Source organism: Oryctolagus cuniculus, chromosome 11, assembly GCF_051225735.1.
Source record: "Oryctolagus cuniculus isolate XC-2025 breed Fujian yellow rabbit chromosome 11, ASM5122573v1, whole genome shotgun sequence".
NCBI classification, from domain to species: domain Eukaryota; kingdom Metazoa; phylum Chordata; class Mammalia; order Lagomorpha; family Leporidae; genus Oryctolagus; species Oryctolagus cuniculus.
The window spans coordinates 95715105-95734130 of NC_142877.1; the positions used below are offsets into that span (position 1 = coordinate 95715105).

The window sequence follows — 19026 nt, forward strand, 5'->3', positions numbered from 1 at the left end:
GAATTTTTTTTAAAGTCATTCAAAACCTTTCTAGAATATAGATAACAGATCCTTTAATAATTTGAAATTTAATACACTAATTTCAACAATCTGATGGCTTTACTAGTGACTTTTTAAATAGCTATTAAATATCTACAAAGGTTACCCACTTTCCTCAACATTATTCTATTTTGAAAAACGTGGAATACTATAATTTTTTTTTTACCTACAAAGAAAATAAAGCAATGTTACTAGATATCAGTCACCTTTCCAACAGTGCTCTCCTTTCATCTTGATTATTCTGAACTGTGGCTTCTAATACTGCGATTTCACCCCGTAAGTCATCTGTTTGTTTCTCCAGCTCACTCACTCTCCGTTGACTAGATTGCCATTCCTTCTTCACAGTGCCCAAGTTTTCATTTAAAGCTGTAATCTGCATGGTAAGTTTAGCCTCATTTTCTTCATGTTTCTTCATTCCTACTTCTTTTTCTTTTATTTCAGAATTCTGAGAGAAAGGAAAATGGGAAGAAAAAAATCCTGTTACAAAAGGAATGAAACTAAATTTATTTATTGAATTTAAAATATCGGCAATATAAAAGATACTGCATCTTCAGAAAGGAGAGCAGGAGAATGTTTCCCTGTACACCAATAAAACTGATTCCACAAACACCTGTAAAATTTCAACTGTCTCATAGCTATAATACTGAGAAGACAGTTAGCAAGCCTCTTGGGAGATCAAACTAAAGTGACTCAATCGAGATTTTTCTTTTTTCCACTAAAGCAGGAAGAGACACACACACAAAGCTGACACTTCCTTCTGTCTCCCAATTCTACATGCACCCTTTTGTCTTGATTAACCTGCCCCACTTCATTCCCCTCTCCCTACCCAAATACAAACCCTTCAAATCAGTATTTGAATTTGAAATTGCAACATTCAACTAAAACACTAAGCGTAAAAGGGAGCTATGCACTTGGTTCAAAAGACAAAAACCAGATACTTCCCATTTGGCACACATAACTTAGGGAAGGAAAAGTAGAATCTGGTCATCATAATTCCAAACTGAAGTTTCCATTCCTCCTTAGGAAACAGTTTGACCAAACAAATGAGTGGACTATGATTAACATTTATATCATTTACCTCCATTATACAGTGTGAGTTTATCTGACACTAAAAAGTATTCTAAAATTATATTTTAATTGGATTTTCACCCATATAATCCATTTTATGATTACAGAAAAACTTCCAATCACATATTAACTATTTAAACAAATTAGAACTTCTTTCTTAAAAAACTAAAATGTTAGGCAAGCATTTTAATCTTATCCACACTAACAAACCCTCACTGGACTGATTTAAGGCTCTATTACAAAACAAGCTTTCCATCATTAACTCACTGACCAACTTAGCTTCTTTCTCAATAAACTCTTTCTTCAGCTCATCTTCTTCCTTTTTCATCTGCTCTTTTAGCATTTGTTGGTTTTTCTTCTCCTGTTCCAGAGTTGCCTTCAGAGAATCTACTTTTCCTTGAAGTTCTAATTTCTGCTGAATCAAAAGCTGCTTGGCATCCTTGAGATTTGTTACCTCCTGTCAAAAATATGGTAAAAAATAAACCATTCTTAATAAAGTAAATATTTTAACTACAGCAAAAACTTATGCAAATTTGTATAATAATTTACCCACTTTTCTTATGAGCTTCAGTATGTCAAAGAATTGCTTAAAAAGTTGCAAGGGTATTTACTTCTTGCTCAATAATCATTTAAATTCAGGTGATAGCTGCCATGCATAAGTTTGGGTTACATTGTGTGAAAAATATTACATCTCTTAATTTTCCTTTTTCTCAGTTTGCAAGCATGTTCTAGGGCTATAATATAAAAATAAATGATACATGGAGGACAGTCTTGTGCTATAGCGAGTAAAGCCACCACCTGCAGCGCCAGCATCCTATATGGTTGCAGGTTCATGACCCGGCGCTCTACTTCCAATCCATCTCTCTGCTATGGCCTAGGGAAATTAGTAGAAGATAGCCCAAGTGCTGGGCCCCTGAACCTGCTTAGTAGACCTGGAAGAAGCTCCTGGCTTCAGATCAGCCCAGCCCCAGCCATTGGGGCCATCTGGAGAGTGAATCAGTAGCTAGAAGATCTCTCTCTCTCTGTCTCTCCCTCTCCTTAACCCTACCTTTCAAATAGATAAATATATAAATCTTAAAAACAAAACAAAAACAAAAATAAATCAACTATTAAAATTTAAAAAAAAAATAAATGACATGCATTCTGTACTTTAAAGAAGTCACATTCTACTGGCTCACATACAGAAATCTACCAACAACAGATGCTGGAGAGGATGTGGGGAAAAAGACACACTAACCCGCTGTTGGTGGGAATACAAACTGGTAAAGCCACTATGAAAGTTAGTCTGGAGATTCCTCAGAATCCTGAATATAACCCTACCATTCAACCCAGCCATACCACTCCTTGGAATTTACCAAAAGGAAATTAAATTGGCAAATAAAAAAGCTGTCTGCACATTAATGTTTATTGCAGCTCAATTCACAATAGCTAAGACTTGGAACCAACCCAAATACCCATCAACAGTAGACTGGATAAAGAAATTATGGGACATGTACTCTATAGAATACTATACAGCAGTCAAAAACAGTGAAGATCATTTGCAACAAAATGGAGGAATCTGGAATACATCATGCTGAGTGAAATAAGCCAGTCCCAAAGGGACAAATATCATATGTTCTCCCTGATCAGTGACAACTAACCGAGCACCAAAAAGGAAACCTGTTGGAGTGAAATGGACACTATGAGAAACAGTGACTTGATCAGCCCTTCTCCTGACTGTCGATGAACAACTTAATACTTTATCCCTTTTAGTATTTTTTTTTAATTTTAATTTTTATTTTTATTTATTTTATTTTATTTTATTTTATTTTTTTTGACAGGCAGAGTCGACAGTGAGAGAGAGAGAGACAGAGAGAAAGGTCTTCCTTTGCCGTTGGTTCACCCTCCAATGGCTGCCGCAGCCGGCGCGCTGCTGCCGGCACACTGCACTGATCCGAAGGCAGAAGCCAGGTGCTTCTCCTGGTCTCCCATGGGGTGCAGGGCCCAAGCACTTGGGCCATCCTCCACTGCACTCCCGGGCCATAGCAGAGAGCTGGCCTGGAAGAGGGGCAACTGGGACAGAATCTGGCGCCCTGACCGGGACTAGAAACTGGTGTGCCGGCGCCACCAGGTGGAGGATTAGCCTAGTGAGCCGCGGCGCCAGCCCCCTTTTAGTATTTTTTTTATTCTACTTAATACTATTGGTTGAACTCTTTAGTTAACACACAATTATTCTTAGGTGTTTAAATTTAACTGAAAAGTCATCCCTGTTAAATATAAGAATGGGAATAAGAGAGGGAGGAAATGTACAATTTGGGACATGCTCAATCGGACTTGCCCCAAACGGTAAAGTTAGAAATGTGCCAGGGGACTCCAATTCAATCCCATCAAGGTGGCATGTACCAATGCCATCTCACTAGTCAAAGTGATCAGTTTCCGTTCATAACTGATTATAATGATAAGATTAAGAGTCAAAGGGATCACATAAACAACACTAGTGTCTGCTAATACTAACTGATAGAATTAAAAAGGAGAGAACGATCCAACATGGGAAGCGGGATACACAGCAGGCTCACAGAATGGCAGATGTCCTAAACGGCACTCTTGCCTCAGAATCAGCCCTTAAGGCATTCGGATCTGGCTGAAGAGCCCATGAGAGTGTTTTAGGCATGGAAAGACGAAACACTATGAAAAAAAAAAAAAAAAAGACCTAAATGAAAGATCTCTGTGAGTGAGATCCCAGTGGAAAGAACGGGGCCATAAAAGAAGGAGGTACCTTTCTCTGAAGGGAGGAGAGAACTTCCACTATGACTATGACCTTGTCTAAATAAGATCGGAGTTGATGAACTCAAAAGGCTTCCATAGCCTTGGCAATTCATGACAAGAGCCTAGGGTGATTAATGATGCCATAAACAAGAGTGTCAAATTGTTAAGTCAACAACAGGATTCACTGTGCACTTACTCCCCATGTAGGATCTCTGTCCTTAATGTGTTGTCCAATGTGAATTAATGCTGTAACTAGTACTCAAACAGTACTTTACACTTTGCGTTTCTGTGTGGGTGCAAACTGTTGAAATCTTTACTTAATATATACTAAATTGATCTTCTGTATATAAAGATAATTGAAAATGAATCTTGATGTGAATGGAATGGGAGAGGGAGTGGGAGATGGGAGGGCTGTGAGTGGGAGGGAAGTTATGGGGGAGAGGGAAAGCCACTGTAATCCAAAAGCTGTATTTTGGAAATTTATATTTATTAAATAAAAGTTAAAAAAAAAGAAGTCACATATTAGAGGAACATAAGAATATAATGAGATAATTAATTATAAAGAAAATGGTAAATGTGCTGAAAGACAGAAAGGATACATGAGACCCCACAAGAGAGAATCTAAACTTTTTCTAACAATAACATTTTCCAAAGCAAAATATAAACTAGTTTCTTTAGTTGGCACCATATTGATGCTGAAAACAGGCAAAGCATTAAAAATAAGGATTTTAGAAATAACTGAAAGAACAATGTCTTAGAATCTTAATTCTAAACTCATATATTTAAGGTTACTCTACAATTTTAATTTTCTAAGTTGATATCTCTCTTGATTACTATTTCAATGAAATCTGTAACTCTTAAGATTAATTTGTTTATTCAGTAATCTGAAAAGAAAAGTAAAATAGTTTTAAACTATATGTGTAGATATGTAATACAAGAGCATTCTGACAAGAGTATTTGTCAAAAACAAAATAATTTATCACATAGCAGGTACTCAATAAATAAATAAGTAAAGTTTAACTTAAAACAATAATAAACACAGAAGGGAGAAAAAATGGTGATCTTAACATACCTTTATGCTTTCTTGTTTGTGGGACTTGAGTTCTTCTGTTAATTTAGTGATTTCTTTTTCTTGTCTAGTCTTAACTTCTTCAATCTCTGCCAATCTAGATTTTTCATTCACTAGTTCTTTTTCTTTCAGTGACTGTAGAAAAATAATTTATTAAAAGTAACTTTAAAGCAAATATCTGACAGAAAAGTAGCATAATAAAAATGTAACTACTTACGGCATGGGCTCTGACCCTTTATACCTAAGTTAACTTCAGTAAATTTCATACCCACATACCTGTCTCATTATTTTATACAGTTTGAACAACAATAAGGTTACTCTATGGATTAGTAGCTATAATAAGTATTGTAAACTGAATAGTGTTTGGCCAGAGAAAAAATACTATAAAATTTAACCAAAACTACCGTTTTCTTTAAATTTCTATTTTATTGCTGTCAATATCTTCATACCATGAGCACAGTAAGAAGCATCATATGTTATCTCATTTCTATAATGTGGGGGCTGGTGTTGTGGTGTAGCAGGTAAAGGCCTGTCTCTGATTCCGACATTGCATATGGGCACCATTTCCTATCTAAGCTGCTCTACTTCCATCTAGCTCCATGCTAAGGGCCTGAGAAAAGCAGCCTAAGATGGCCCAAGTGTTTGAGCCCCTGCCACCCGTGTGGGAGACATAGAAGTTCCTGGCTCCTGGTTTCAGTCTGGCTCAGTCCCAGTCATTTGGGGACTGATGAAAGATATATACTGATGAAAGATCTCTCTATCTGTTTCTTCTCTCTAACTCTTTCAAATAAATAAATAAATATTTTAAAAAAATTCCATAATATGAACAGGCAGCTTTTTATATTCTCATTTTATAGGTAAAGAACAAAGGTTTAGGATGTTAAATAACCTTATTACAGGTAGAGCCAGAACTATAATAAGATCTGTCTAATCTAAAGCCCTAACACCTAACATCTTTCTAAACATGGGTATTAGTTGTGAATTTCATTCCAACTTCACCATCCCAATTCTCCCCAAAATTTCTTTTTTTAAACTTAAGAGGATTTCATGAATTACATAATTTAGAATATACCAAGAACTTCAGGAATTGTACACTTCAGAATATTACCTCATCAGCTCATAAAATACATGATTTCAATCATAAAACAAAAAATAACATGTTTTTCTTCATATAGAAGTTAAAGGGTAATACTTTATCCATTTTAGTATTTTCTCTTTGTTTTGTTCTAGTACTATTGGTTGAACTCTGTAATTAACACACAATTATTCTTAGGTGTTTAAATTTTAAATGAAAAGTCATCCCTGTTAAATATAAGAGTGGGAATAAGAGAGGGAGGAGATGTACAATTTGGGACATGCTCAATCAGACTTTCCCCAAATGGTGGAGTTAGAATCGTGCCAGGGGATTCCAATACAATCCCATCAAGGTGGCATGTACCAATGCCATCTCACTAGTCAAAGTGATCAATTTCAGTTCACAATTGATCACACTGATAGGTCTAAGAGTCAAAGAGATCACACAAACAAAACTAGTGTCTGCTAATACTAACTGATAGAATCAAAAAGGGAGAGAACGATCCATCATGGGAAGCGGGATACACAGCAGACTTATAGAATGGCAGAGGTCCTAAATAGCACTCTGGCCTCAGAATCAGCCCTTAAGGCATTCGGGTATGGTTGAAGAGCCCATGAGAGTGTTTTAGGCATGGAAAGCCAAGACACTCTGGCCAAAAAAAAAAAAAAAAAAAAACCACAAAAACCTAAATGAAAGATCTCTGCGAGTGAGATCCCAGTGGAAAGAATGGGGCCATAAAAGAAGGAGGTACCTTTCTCTGAAGGGAGGAGAGAACTTCCACTATGACTATGACCTTGTCTAAATATGATCAGAGTCGGTGAACTCAAAAGGCTTCCATAGCCTTGGCAACTCATGACTAGAGCCTAGGGTGATTACTGACGCCATAAACAAGAGTGTCAAATTGTTAAGTCAACAACAGGAGTCACTGTGTACTTACTTCTCATGTGGGATCTGTCCTTAATGTGCTGTACATTGTGATTTAATGCTATAACTAGTACTGGAACAGTATTTTACACTTTGTGTTTCTGTGTGGCTGCAAACTGATTAAATCTTTTCTTAATATATAATGAATCGATCTTCTGTATGTAAAGATAATTGAAAATGAATCTTGATGTGAATGGAATGGGAGAGGGAGCGGGAGATGGGAGGGGTGCAAGTGGGAGGGGGGAGCCATTGGAATCCATAAACTGTACTTTGGAAATTTATATTTACTAAATAAAATAAAAAGAAAGAAAAAAAAAAAGAAGTTAAAGGAATTTTTTGAATGTGTTAGTCATATAAACCAGTGCTTTTAACTTCATAACTTAGCATCATACATATAAAATACAACCTACTTCCCCTAGAAAAAAGCTGATTGTTAAAAATTAGTTTTGGATTTTTTATTTAAAAAGTAGATATGTTTATAAAACTGAGAAGAGCTAAAAGAAAAATGGGTGGAAATAGCAAAAAGGCTATGAAGAAGTACTTGCTAACATCGAAATTCCAATAATCAAAAGTATTTTATCAGAATCTAGAAATACACCACGGTTGAAAATAATGGTGACACCTGTAAGAGATAAGAGGTTTGGATGGTCTCTGCAGCCATCTCAGTTGAGTCTAGATTTGAATCAGAAAGTGAAATACCTTTTCTTTTTGAATATCTTGTAGCGCTTTACTCTGTTCCTTCAGTTGCTGTTCTTTCTTTGCTGAATCCTGCTCCAAAGTAACCTTGGCAGTCTTTAGTTCTTGAATCAGTTTATTTTGGTTTCCAATTTGATTTCTATTTGAAATCAAGTCCTCCTGTGCTAGAGAAAGTTTCTCTTCTACAGACTTAGAAAAAACAATTTCCTCAAATTATTTTATGTCATATCATTTAGCAAATTAAATAGCATCATAGAAGGCAATATACTGTAAAAAGATAAAATGATATGCTCTTCTTTAAGATCATTTAAGATAAAGAATTATAGAATACTAACTCTTGTGCCTGTGAAAATCATTTATAGTACAAATTACTTAGTATAACAATTTACTCCAATACCAATGGAAATAATTTAAAAAGATTTACTAAATGTTTACCACATCATCAATATTGCCCAGGTGAAATGAAGCAGTAGCAGTAAATAGTCATCATATAAATAAACTCAGAAAACATACATACAGTTAGAGAAAATACAAGGAAAAACATGAAAGAAAACACTTTTAAATGATATAGTTAATTGCTACTTTATATTATGTGTGTGTATATATATACATATATATATACTATATATATGTATATATTTATCAGATCTCTGAAGTCCCTTATCTTGCTAAAACCTTAATAAATAGGAAAGAGTTTTTGTTTTAGGGGAAAAAAAGTATTTCACAGCTGACAAGTGATCAAAAAGAATACATTCAGCAAAGCGTCTGAGGCTTTTTTTTTTTTTTTTTTTTTTTACAGAGTGGACAGTGAGAGAGAGAGACAGAGAGAAAGGTCTTCCTTTTTGCGGTTGGTTCACCCTCCAATGGCCGCCGCGGCCGGCGCACTGCGGCCTGAGAACCGCGCTGATCCGATGGCAGGAGCCAGGTACCTATCCTGGTCTCTCATGGGGTGCAGGGTCCAAGCACTTGGGCCGTCCTCCGCTGCACTCCCTGGCCACAGCAGAGAGCTGGCCTGGAAGAGGGGCAACCGGGACAGAATCCGGTGCCCTGACCGGGACTAGAACCCGGTGTGCCGGCGCTGCAAGGCAGAGGATTCTGAGGCTATATCTTAAAGACTATCACTCCACCCCCTTGACTTCCCATTTATGTGGTAGAAGCATTGATTGTCAGTTAACACAGCTGAGTTACTGACTGTTCTAAGGTCCACATATATCAAGAAGCCAAGTTGAGAAAAGGGCAAATATTTTGACCTATCAGGCTACAACACGCAGCAGATATGGTAACAGATAGGTAATGGGGATGGCAGGAACCTTTCTACCTTCAGCTGCTTTTGCTAAGAATCAGCTGGAAACACAAATCAACCTACGATGCTCTTCAATCAAACCATAAGAAATTGCCATTTCTTATTCTGGAGATTAGTTCATTTGCAAAAGAAATGTGTACTATGAAAAAAACTATGCATGGATTTCAATAAATAAATAAATCTCTAAGAAAAACTTCATGGAGAGGAGATATCATTAAAAAAAACTATGCATGGGGGGCCAGCGCTGTGGCACAGCGGGTTAAAGCCCTGGCCTGGGGCGCTGGCATCCCATATAGGCACCAATTCAAGTCCCGGCTGCTCCTCTTCCAATCCAGCTCTCTGCTATGGCCTGGGAAAGCAGTGGAGGATGGCCCAGGTCCTTAGGCTCCTGCACCCACGTGGGAGACCTGGAGGAGGCTCCTGGCTCCTGCCTTTGTGGCCATCTGGGGAATGAGCCAATGGATGGAAGACCTCTTTGTATCTACCTCTCTCTGTAACTCTTTCAAATAAATAAAATAAATCTTAAAAAAAAAAAAAAAAAACTATGCATGGGTGTCGGCACTGTGGCACAGTAGGCTAATCCTCTGCCTGCAGCACCAGCATCCTATATGAGCGCCGGTTCAAGTCCCGGCTGCTCCTCTTCTAATCCAGCTGTCTGCTACGCGCTGGGAAAGCAGTAGAAGATGGCTCAAGTGCTTGGGATCCTGCACCTGTGTGGGAGACCCAGAAGAAGCTCCTGGCTCCTGGCTTCGGATTTGTTCAGCTCTAACAGTTGTAGCCTCTTGGGGAGTGAACCAGCGGAAGGAAGACCTTTCTCTCTGTCTCTCTCTCTCTGTAACTCTACCTCTCAAATAAATAAATAAAATCTTAAAAAATTGCATGAATTTAAAAATTTTTTGCACCAGGGGTCAGTGTTGTGGCACAACAAGTTAAAAGCCACTGTTTATGAGACAGGATCCCACATCTCAGTAACAGTTCAAGTCCTGGCTGCTCTGCCACAGATCCACCTTCCTGCTAATGTGTCTGGAAAGCAGATGATGGCCCAAATTCTTGGGGCCCTGCCTCCCATGTTGGAGACCCTGATGGAGTTCCTGGCTAGTAGCTTCAGTCCAGCCTAACCCTGGCTGTTGCAGCCACTTGGGAACTGAACCAGCAGATAGAAAATCTCTTGCACATGCGCACTCTTGCCCTCAGTAGCCTGACCTTTCAAATGAATACATCTTTAAAAATTTTTGCACCGAATTAAATTTATTTTTAATCCTATTGTTTCATGGACTTTAACATCCTGTTGTGCTTCTTTCTGCCAAACCTGGATGCTCAACATTTTTTCCCTTGGGAAACATTCTTCTCCTATTCCATAGTTTTGTTGGAATTATATTTAATCTATCCCCTTTCATTGGAACAGGCAAATCTCTAAGTGGATCAACTACCAAACTTGACCTTGATGATGCCTCTAATAAAGTACCCCAGGGAAAAAAAATTTCTGCAGTATTCTGGGGTAGTTATTATTTTGTTGTCTTTTCAGCAAGATTTCCCATTTTTTTCAAAGTTAATCATTCTAAAATTTTCACCTCACTCAGACTATAAAATTTACTTTAAATTTCACTACTCCCTCTCCTGGACAACAAAGAACAACCCACAGCAGAGCCAACTTGAAATATCCAATCAACAAACTTGGGTACTTCATAAATAATCCAGCAGATGGGGCTAAAGGCATAGATCAGGCCAGCTGTCACCTATTCTACTGGTGTATGGGTATATATTGTCAGCCCATGGTGTACACTGCCAGTCGAAGGTAGACAGCATTGACTTAGGAAAAGTGTCACGTGACAAGATTCTGACTCTCTTGCCTTCTCTCCTATACACAAGATTCCATAGAATTACTGCAGCAAAAGAAAAATAATGCTTGATAATCATCTTTTACTCTGGTTTATAAATATCACCTGAATATCCCTAGGAATTTGCATGTGTTTTAAAATTAACTTTCTAAGTAGTTCATATGCTCCTCACTTAAAAAGCATTAATATGGAATTTATTAATACTCAATTTCATTTAAAAATTCGAATGAATAAAGAGCTCTGGATGAGAACTGAGATCTAAACACGGTTCTGTTCTTGTGTAGACTGAACCTGTCCTCTCTGTAAAAGCACTGAGCCTGCCTCATCTGCAAAAGGAAGCTTTGGAGTAAAGGATTTATCCAAAGCCTCTTAGCAATTATAAAACTCTAGCAGCCGTGGCCCTCTGCTTTTTCTTTTTGTCTATATATACAGTGGAATTACTCTTTTTTTTAAAAAAAAAAAAAAGGATTTATTTATTTATTTGAAACTCAGAGTTACACAGAGAGAGAAGGAGAGGAAGAGACAGAGAGAGAGGTCTTCCATCTGCTGATTCACTCCCCAATCGGCCACAACAGCCAGAGCTGCGCCGATCTGAAGCCAGGAGCTTCTTCCAGGACTCCCACGCAGGTGCAGAGGCCTAAGGACTTGGGCCATCTTCCACTGTTTTCCCAGACCATAGCAGAGAGCTGGACTGGAAGTGGAACAGCCAGGACTTAAACTGGTGCCCATATGGGATTCTGGAGCTGCAGGCAGCTATGCCACAGCGCTGGCCCTTGAATTACTCTTTAATATGTGAAGTTATTATTTCATAACAGTTTTCAGGCATATAAAAACTATTAATGGCTTAATGAAAAACTACTGATTTAAGATATACTAAGTCCTGTTACTAGGTTAATCCCAGAGTAAATGATACAACCATATGAAAACAGTATGATTTCTATAGAATTTTTGCAATCAATCATAAAATTTCATCTCTTCTTATCACTTAAATATACTTCAAATTCATTAACTTTTCTCCATCCTAACTGCTGTTACCAACCCAAACCACCATCTTCTTGCACTTGGACTACTGAAAACTCTCCTCTCCAGATCCTACATTCAGTCCTATTCCCCCCAAACCCATTCTGTATTCTGATTACCAGTAATTTGCCTAAAACAGAAATCTAAGCAACTGCCTTCTGTGGTTCCACACTGCCTTTAGGTTAGGTTCAATCTCCTTCACAAATCTGCTCTGCCTATAATCAGTATTATAAAGAAAAAATAATAGTAACAATTAAAACTACATAAATGTCAGGTGGTTTTTTTTTTTCTCATAAAGGTTTTTCTTATATGCTTCCTTATTTTCTTTTTCCTAACTTAAATCTGTCTCTCTTTAGGCATAATGTGTGAGTGTGTGAGTGGGTGTGTATGTATGTATGAGTACAAGACAGATCTTCAAAAAGCTCATGGAAAATGTATATTATGAAACAATGATGTATGGAGGTATATTTTTTCTGAGCCAAAATAAACAGCCTTTCATTTCCATTTTTCCAAGAAATTTCTGAAGCACCCTCATATTTCATCCTCTTTAACTTTAAACCTAGTTCTAAAAACTCATAACTTGATTACTAGAACTTATGGAGACAGTAAGGGACTTTTAATCAATCTCCCAATCATTAGTCTACCCCAGGTCCAATCCAAATTTCTATAAACCGCTTTGGTTAAGTCTTCTAAAGTATTATTTTCTTCATTTTCTCTGCTTAGATTCCACTTTAACTACAAAATACAAAATTCAATCATCTTTGCTAGGCATCTAAGAACCAACCTTTTGGATCTTAATTCCAAATATATACAATTTAACCTTAAATTCTAAATATAATCCTGACTCATTCACACTAAAGGACCACTTTTCAAATGTAGCCTGAGTGAAATAATCTTTCTTAGCACTCTCTGTGTAAGCAAATTGTACACATCCTTGAAAACCTGGTCAAGTCCTACCTCTTTCTTTCTTTTTTTTTTTTTTAAAGATTTTTTTATTTATTTGACAGGCAGAGTTACAGACAGTGAGAGTGAGAGTGAGAGAGAGAGAGAGAAAGGTCTTCCTTCCGTTGGTTCACCCTCCAAATGGCCGCTATGGCCGACGCTGTGCCGATCTGAAGCAGGAGCCAGGTGCTTCTTCCTGGTCTCCCATGCGGGTGCAGGGGCCCAAGCACTTGGGTCATCCTCCACTGCCTTCCCGGGCCACAGCAGAGAACTGGACTGGAAGAGGAGCAACCAGGACTAGAACCTGGAGCCCATATGGGATGCTGGTGCCGCAGGCGGAGGATTAGCCACGTGAGCAATGACGTCAGGCCCCATGTCCTACCTCTCTCATAAAATCCTTCCTACAACGGCCTATGAATAAAATATATACTATATATAAATAAAACATTTTAATAGTCTATGGCTTTCAAGAGAATTTTTGCAATAGTGCATTTTAAATAAACAAATAAAATTCCCAACCATAGGAAAGAAACATAAAGCTTATTTCCCCTTGACCTAAAAAGAAAACTGGTTGAATCCTCTGAGAACACAAACGTTTCATTTCTCTTGGAATTAGTAAGTTAATAGTAAATAAAAATTTACTCTTCTATATCTTTCAGTTCAATAAACATGATACTTTATTCAATCAAATAGTATTGCCAAGGGCAAAATTTCTAAATTATTACATAATTAAGGTTAAGTTTATTTTGAGCTATAATCTCCTAATTTTAATCATCAGGTACCCCAATAATCTTAGGAAGCTGACAGATATATAAAACTAGGGTCAGTATTGCCTAAAATTGCTTGTACAAACGGTTTAAATTTTTTATTAATTTATTTTTATTTTTTTAAATATTTATTTATTTGAAAGGCAGAGTGACAGAGCAACAGTAAGACATAAAGAGAAAGAGAGACAGAGACAGAGAACATCCATCTACTGGTTCACTACCTAAATGGCCACAACAGTCCAGGCCAGGCTACTCTGAAGCCAGGAACTCCATCCATGTGGGTGACAGAGACTATAGTACTTGAGTCACCATCTACCTCTTCCCAAGTGCATTAGCAGAGAGAGCTGGATCAGAAGAGGGAGGTAGCCAGGAGTTGAACTAGCACTCTGATACGTAATGTAGGCATCTCAAGCAGAGGCTTACCCTAGCATCCGACAACACCTGTCCCTATTTTCATTTTTATTTGAAAGGCAGAGGCAGAGAGGGAGAGACAGAGAAGAAAGATCTCCTATCTGCTTGTTCACTTCCCAAATGCCTGCAAAAGCCAGAGCTGGGCCAGGTTGAAACAAGGATCCTAGAAGTCCACCTGGGTCTCCCACATGGTGTCAGGGCCAAAAGTACTTGAGGCATGATCTGCTACCTCTCAAGATGTGCATTAGCAGGAATATAGAAAGGAAGTAGCTAGGAACCGAACTAAGGACTCCAAAATGTGATGTCGGTGCCCCAAACAGTGATTTAAGCTGTTGCACCAAATACCTGCCCTTGGTTTATATGTGAATTTTAAACTCCTTGGACTTTCTAACAATTGTCCATCTTTGAAGTTATTTTCACATAAAGACAGCAAAATCCTTAGATAAACTAACAGTGTAGCAATTAACATATATCCAAAGTATTTTATTAATATAGATGTCAACTTAAAATGCCAAATTTATATATAATTATTTCATTATAATATAGTCCTTAATTTTTAAAAGTATGTTAATACAAAATAATAATAGAAAAAAGCATAATAATCTGCAAATATTAATATTCCCTTATGCATTTGAATTCAAATGAATCATTTAATGAATGTCTATAAATGACTTATGAGTTTTTACAATATAATACAGTTTACCATACCTTAAGGTCTTGTCTTGTGGCCAGAAGTTCAGATTCCTTTCCATAGAAATCAGACTGAAGCTGTTTCAGATTTTCCTGACTTTTTTCATAGGTGTTCTGTAACACTGATATTTTCTCTTTCTCTGCTGCCAGTTCCTGAGCTGCCTGAGTTGACTGCTGCTGTAGTTTACTTTCAAGTTCTGTCTGAAACATACAATAGTTATTTAAAATAATACGTATACCCCAAATAATGAAATGGAATTCACACAACTAAGAAAATGCCTGAAAACAAGGTTAACTAATTTGTGTCCTCAAATTCTACTTCAACAAAGAGTAACTTACCACCTTATACTCATAAAGTTGAAGAGTTAGAAAATCCAACAAGTCCCAATTTAAAGACCATGGTAAAAGCAATCAAAAAAATGTTATTACTCTGGGAAGTACTAAGTATCAGGTCGTGAGAGACAGAACAAAAACTTGTTTCTGAAGGAAGATACAATGCTAGACATCTCAGATGTTATAATTTAAGGTCCAACTAAGGAAACTCCCACATGAAAGAAATTAAGAAAGTATGAAAGAAGTTTGTAGAAATTAAGAAAGTATGAAAGAAACTAAGAAGTATGTGATGAAGTATGTAGTTTCTATCTTGGAAATTCAAGATCAATAGGACATCCTTATAAATACAAAAGCAGAAAAGGAAAATCTCAAAAGGTCCAGCTCCTCTAAACTCAACTTTAGACTTTAAGAATATTTAGGGGCCAGCACTGTGGCAGAGCAGGTAAAGCCACTGCCTGCAGTGCTGGTATTCCATATAGGCACCGGTTCGAGACCCAGCTGCTCCAATTCCAATTCAGCTCTCTGCTATGGCCTGGGAAAGCAGAGGATGGCCCAAGTCCTTGGGCCCCTACACCTTTGTGGGAGACCCGGAGACGGCTCCTGGTTCCTGGCTTTGGATTGGCGCAGCTCCGGCCGTTGAGGCCATTTGGGGAGTGAACTAGCGGATGGAAGACCTCTCTCTCGCTGGAAGACCCCCCCCCCGCCTCTCCTTCTCTCTCTGTGTAACTCTTTCAAACAAATAAACAAATCTTTAAAAAAAAAGAATATTCAGATAATATGCACAGATTATGACATAATTAAAATATATACATATGCACAGCATTAAAAAGTTAAATGCTGGCTTTTAAAATAAATGGTCATCAGTGACTCCCATGTGCCAAATCCAGTATTCTTATTTTTGTCTACATTTTACTTGACCTCTCAGCAATGCTTGATATACTTAATTATGTTCCCTTCTACAACCATTTTCTTGAAGTAGGTTTCTAGAGTAGCATTGTTTTAGGTTCTCCTCCTATCTTAATGGTAATTCCTTCTCAAAATCTTTTACTAGTTCCCTTTATTTTGCCAGATCTCTCAATGTTGCAAGACTCCAAAATTCTGTCATTGTCCTTCTTTTATTCCACATATACTCTATTTAAAAGACTTCATCTAAACCCATAGCTTTAAATATCTTTTATCTACATGTGACTCCATAAATATTTGAACCCTAGTGCTTATGTTCAAGTACCCTCCTGACATCTCTCCTTGAACGACTGACATATACTTTAGCTCATGCAGAATTCTTGATTCCTGATAGCAACCATGCATATCAAAGGGTCACTACTTCTCCCTATAATTAGTGCCATTATCAACTACCATGTGTACAAATTCAATTCTACAGTTATCCTTGGTTCCTCTTTTTATTACTTCTTACCATGTAAGCTATTAGAAAATTCTAATGGCTCAAATACAATGTATATTCCTCAAACCATTCACTTCTTTTTTTTAAAGATTTATTTATTTATTTGAAAGTCAGAGTCACACACAGAGAGAAGGAAAGGCAGAAAGAGAGAGAGAGAGAGAGAGAGAGAAGGAGGGAGAGAGTCTTCCATCTGCTGGTCCACTCCCTAGTTGGCCACAATGGCCGGAGCTGCACCAATCCAAAGCCAGGAGCCAGGAGCTTCTTCCAGATCGCCCATGCAGGTGCAGGGGCCCAAGGACTTGGGCCATCTTCTACTGCTTTCCCAGGCCATAGCAGAGAGCTAGATCACAAGTAGAGCAGCCATGCCTTGAACCAGTGCCCATATGGGATGCCGGCACTGCAGGCAGCAGCTTTACCAGCTATGCCACAGTGCTGGCCCCAGGTTACCTAATCTTTAGTAGACCTCTGTTCCACAACTGTCTTTATTTCATCCTGCTTAGTGTATTTGCTTACTATAGCATCAGCTCCATGAGAACAGGTCCTGTGTCTGATCTGTTCACAGCCATATCTCCAGCACCAAAAGTTGTGCCTTGGCATAAAACAAGCGGTAATATTACTCAAATGAATGAATGCATGAATAACAAATAAATTGGAGGTAGAAAAGCCAGGGGCATCTATGATGGACTATTGTATTAACCCTGATAAGAGAAAAGATAGTTTGGACTAAGGCTGTGATGGCAGAAAATCAAAGGAAGGGATAGATTCAAGGGAGCTGAGAGGCAGATTGATAGGAATTGATGCAGCCTGTGGTGTGGAATTTCCCAGTATATGAGCTATAACATCCCATATCATCTCCCTCACCTCTAATTCATGTTGAAGAATCCCTTTTTTCCTTTTCCTTTATGTGTGTGTGTGTGTGTGTGTGTGTGTGTGCATAGAGAGAGAGAGAGATGAATCTTCCATCCTCTGGTTCACTCCCTAAATGACAGTGACAGCTGGGGCTGGGCTAGGCCACAGCCAGGAACTAAGAACTCCATCTGGACCAGCTGCTACTCGCTTGCAATGTGTTTAATAAATCTAACTCTGCTTACCCTAAACAAAAAAGGAAGGAAGGAAGGAAGGGAGGGAGGGAGGAAGGAACTCTATCTGGGTCTCCCACAAAGGTGGCAGGGGCCCAAGCACTTGGGCCATCATCCACTGTTTTCCTAGGCACATTAGCAGTGAGCTAGACTGGAAGCAGAACCCCTTGATTGGAACCCAGCGATCTGATATGGAATGCGAGTGCTGCTGGCAGCAGATTAGTTCACTGCACCACAACACCAGCCACTTGAGTATCTTTTTCATGTTGAATGATGGTCTGCACTTACACATTTTCTTTCCTAGAATGCTAGATTTTCTGCTGTAACAATTTTTTCACAAATTTTCTTTCTCTTAGAAAACCTTCTGCAAAGTCTCAATAATAACCATAAAGGCTCTGTGGGCAAATGTTAGGGTCTTCATTATTTTTACCTTGACAGACTGATGCATTCATCCATTTAAAAAAATTATTAAGAACTTATAATCCAGAAAACAGAGGTTTTTTTTTTTTACTACAAGAATTCACACCCATTAGTGGGGATGTTAAATTGACAGAAACAAACCACAAGTTGCAAAGGAGAACACAGGAGTAAGGTTAGCCATCTGCAATTTATCCTTCAAAAACTAGTAAGTTTCTGCTCTAGAACAGGTTTGATCTCACTTTTATTCTTAAAAACATTTAGTCCTCCAATGCTTAAACATTTTAAGTAGAAACAATTATAAAAAATCCACTGCAAATTAGCTTCATTCAATTCTTTTGCCTTTGTCCTCTCACTTCTCTATTTACCACATACTTTAATAGCGAATTTCTAGACTGACATTTTCTAAGACTTGCAAATTTGGATAATAGTATTTTCTCTCATAGAAATATCTAACATCTTCCTTTTTTTTAACTTTCAAAATTTTAATTACCTTCAAAAGCCAGTTCAAATACTATTGTCTTTCAAAGGCCAGTCAAAATTTCCAACAAGTTACCATTTTTCTTATAGCTATGTTTAAGTTCTATTAGCTTAATTCACTTTTATTTATTTTAATTCTCTTTTCCTCAGTAAATTATAAGCTACTAGAGTGTAAAAAGTCATATCCTATTCATTTAGGTTTTGAATAAAGGGTCTGTTGATTTATATATAGTATGATTGATAGATCCTTAATCAGTGGTTCTCAAGTAATCTAATACTCTGTGTGTGTGTAGATAGATATAGATACACATACATGTATTCAGTACATGTTTGTGTGTTTGTGTGTGCATATATATATATACATATATATATATTCACCCATTTAAACATTTGCCTTGTTTTCATATTTTTCTGTGGGCCAGTAACACTGCTTTGTCATGAACTACCAGTACACGGTCCAGCATATATGCTGATACTCTTAGATTATACTTTGCTCTACTTTATATAACATCCAACAACTATTTTGCTTTTACAAAGCATTAGTCACAGAACTAAGTACTTTAAATACATTATCTCAGTCTTTATAACACTGACTCCATGTTGTTGAGCTCAGAAAGAGAAGCTGCTTCCCTCTGACGATCAAGATGATGTGTCCCATAAACTTAAAACTGAGATCTGTCTGGCTTCAAAACTTGTTTTATTTCAATGACGTTATCTGTTCATCCATA

General features: G+C 37.6%; 1 protein-coding gene across 4 annotated transcripts in view; it reads right to left on the reverse strand.

The window, feature by feature from the left end:
• EEA1 (early endosome antigen 1) overlaps positions 1-19026 on the reverse strand; it is a 177745-nt gene that overhangs the window by 5174 nt on the left and 153545 nt on the right. For all 4 annotated transcript variants that reach the window (XM_051846531.3, XM_051846532.3, XM_051846534.3 and 1 more), the window contains 5 exons: positions 14606-14788; positions 7620-7805; positions 4925-5056; positions 1379-1564; positions 246-484 (listed from right to left, as the gene is read on the reverse strand). In XM_051846531.3, coding sequence (XP_051702491.2) covers positions 246-484; positions 1379-1564; positions 4925-5056; positions 7620-7805; positions 14606-14788 — 926 coding nt within the window. The remainder of the gene's footprint in view (positions 1-245; positions 485-1378; positions 1565-4924; positions 5057-7619; positions 7806-14605; positions 14789-19026) is intronic.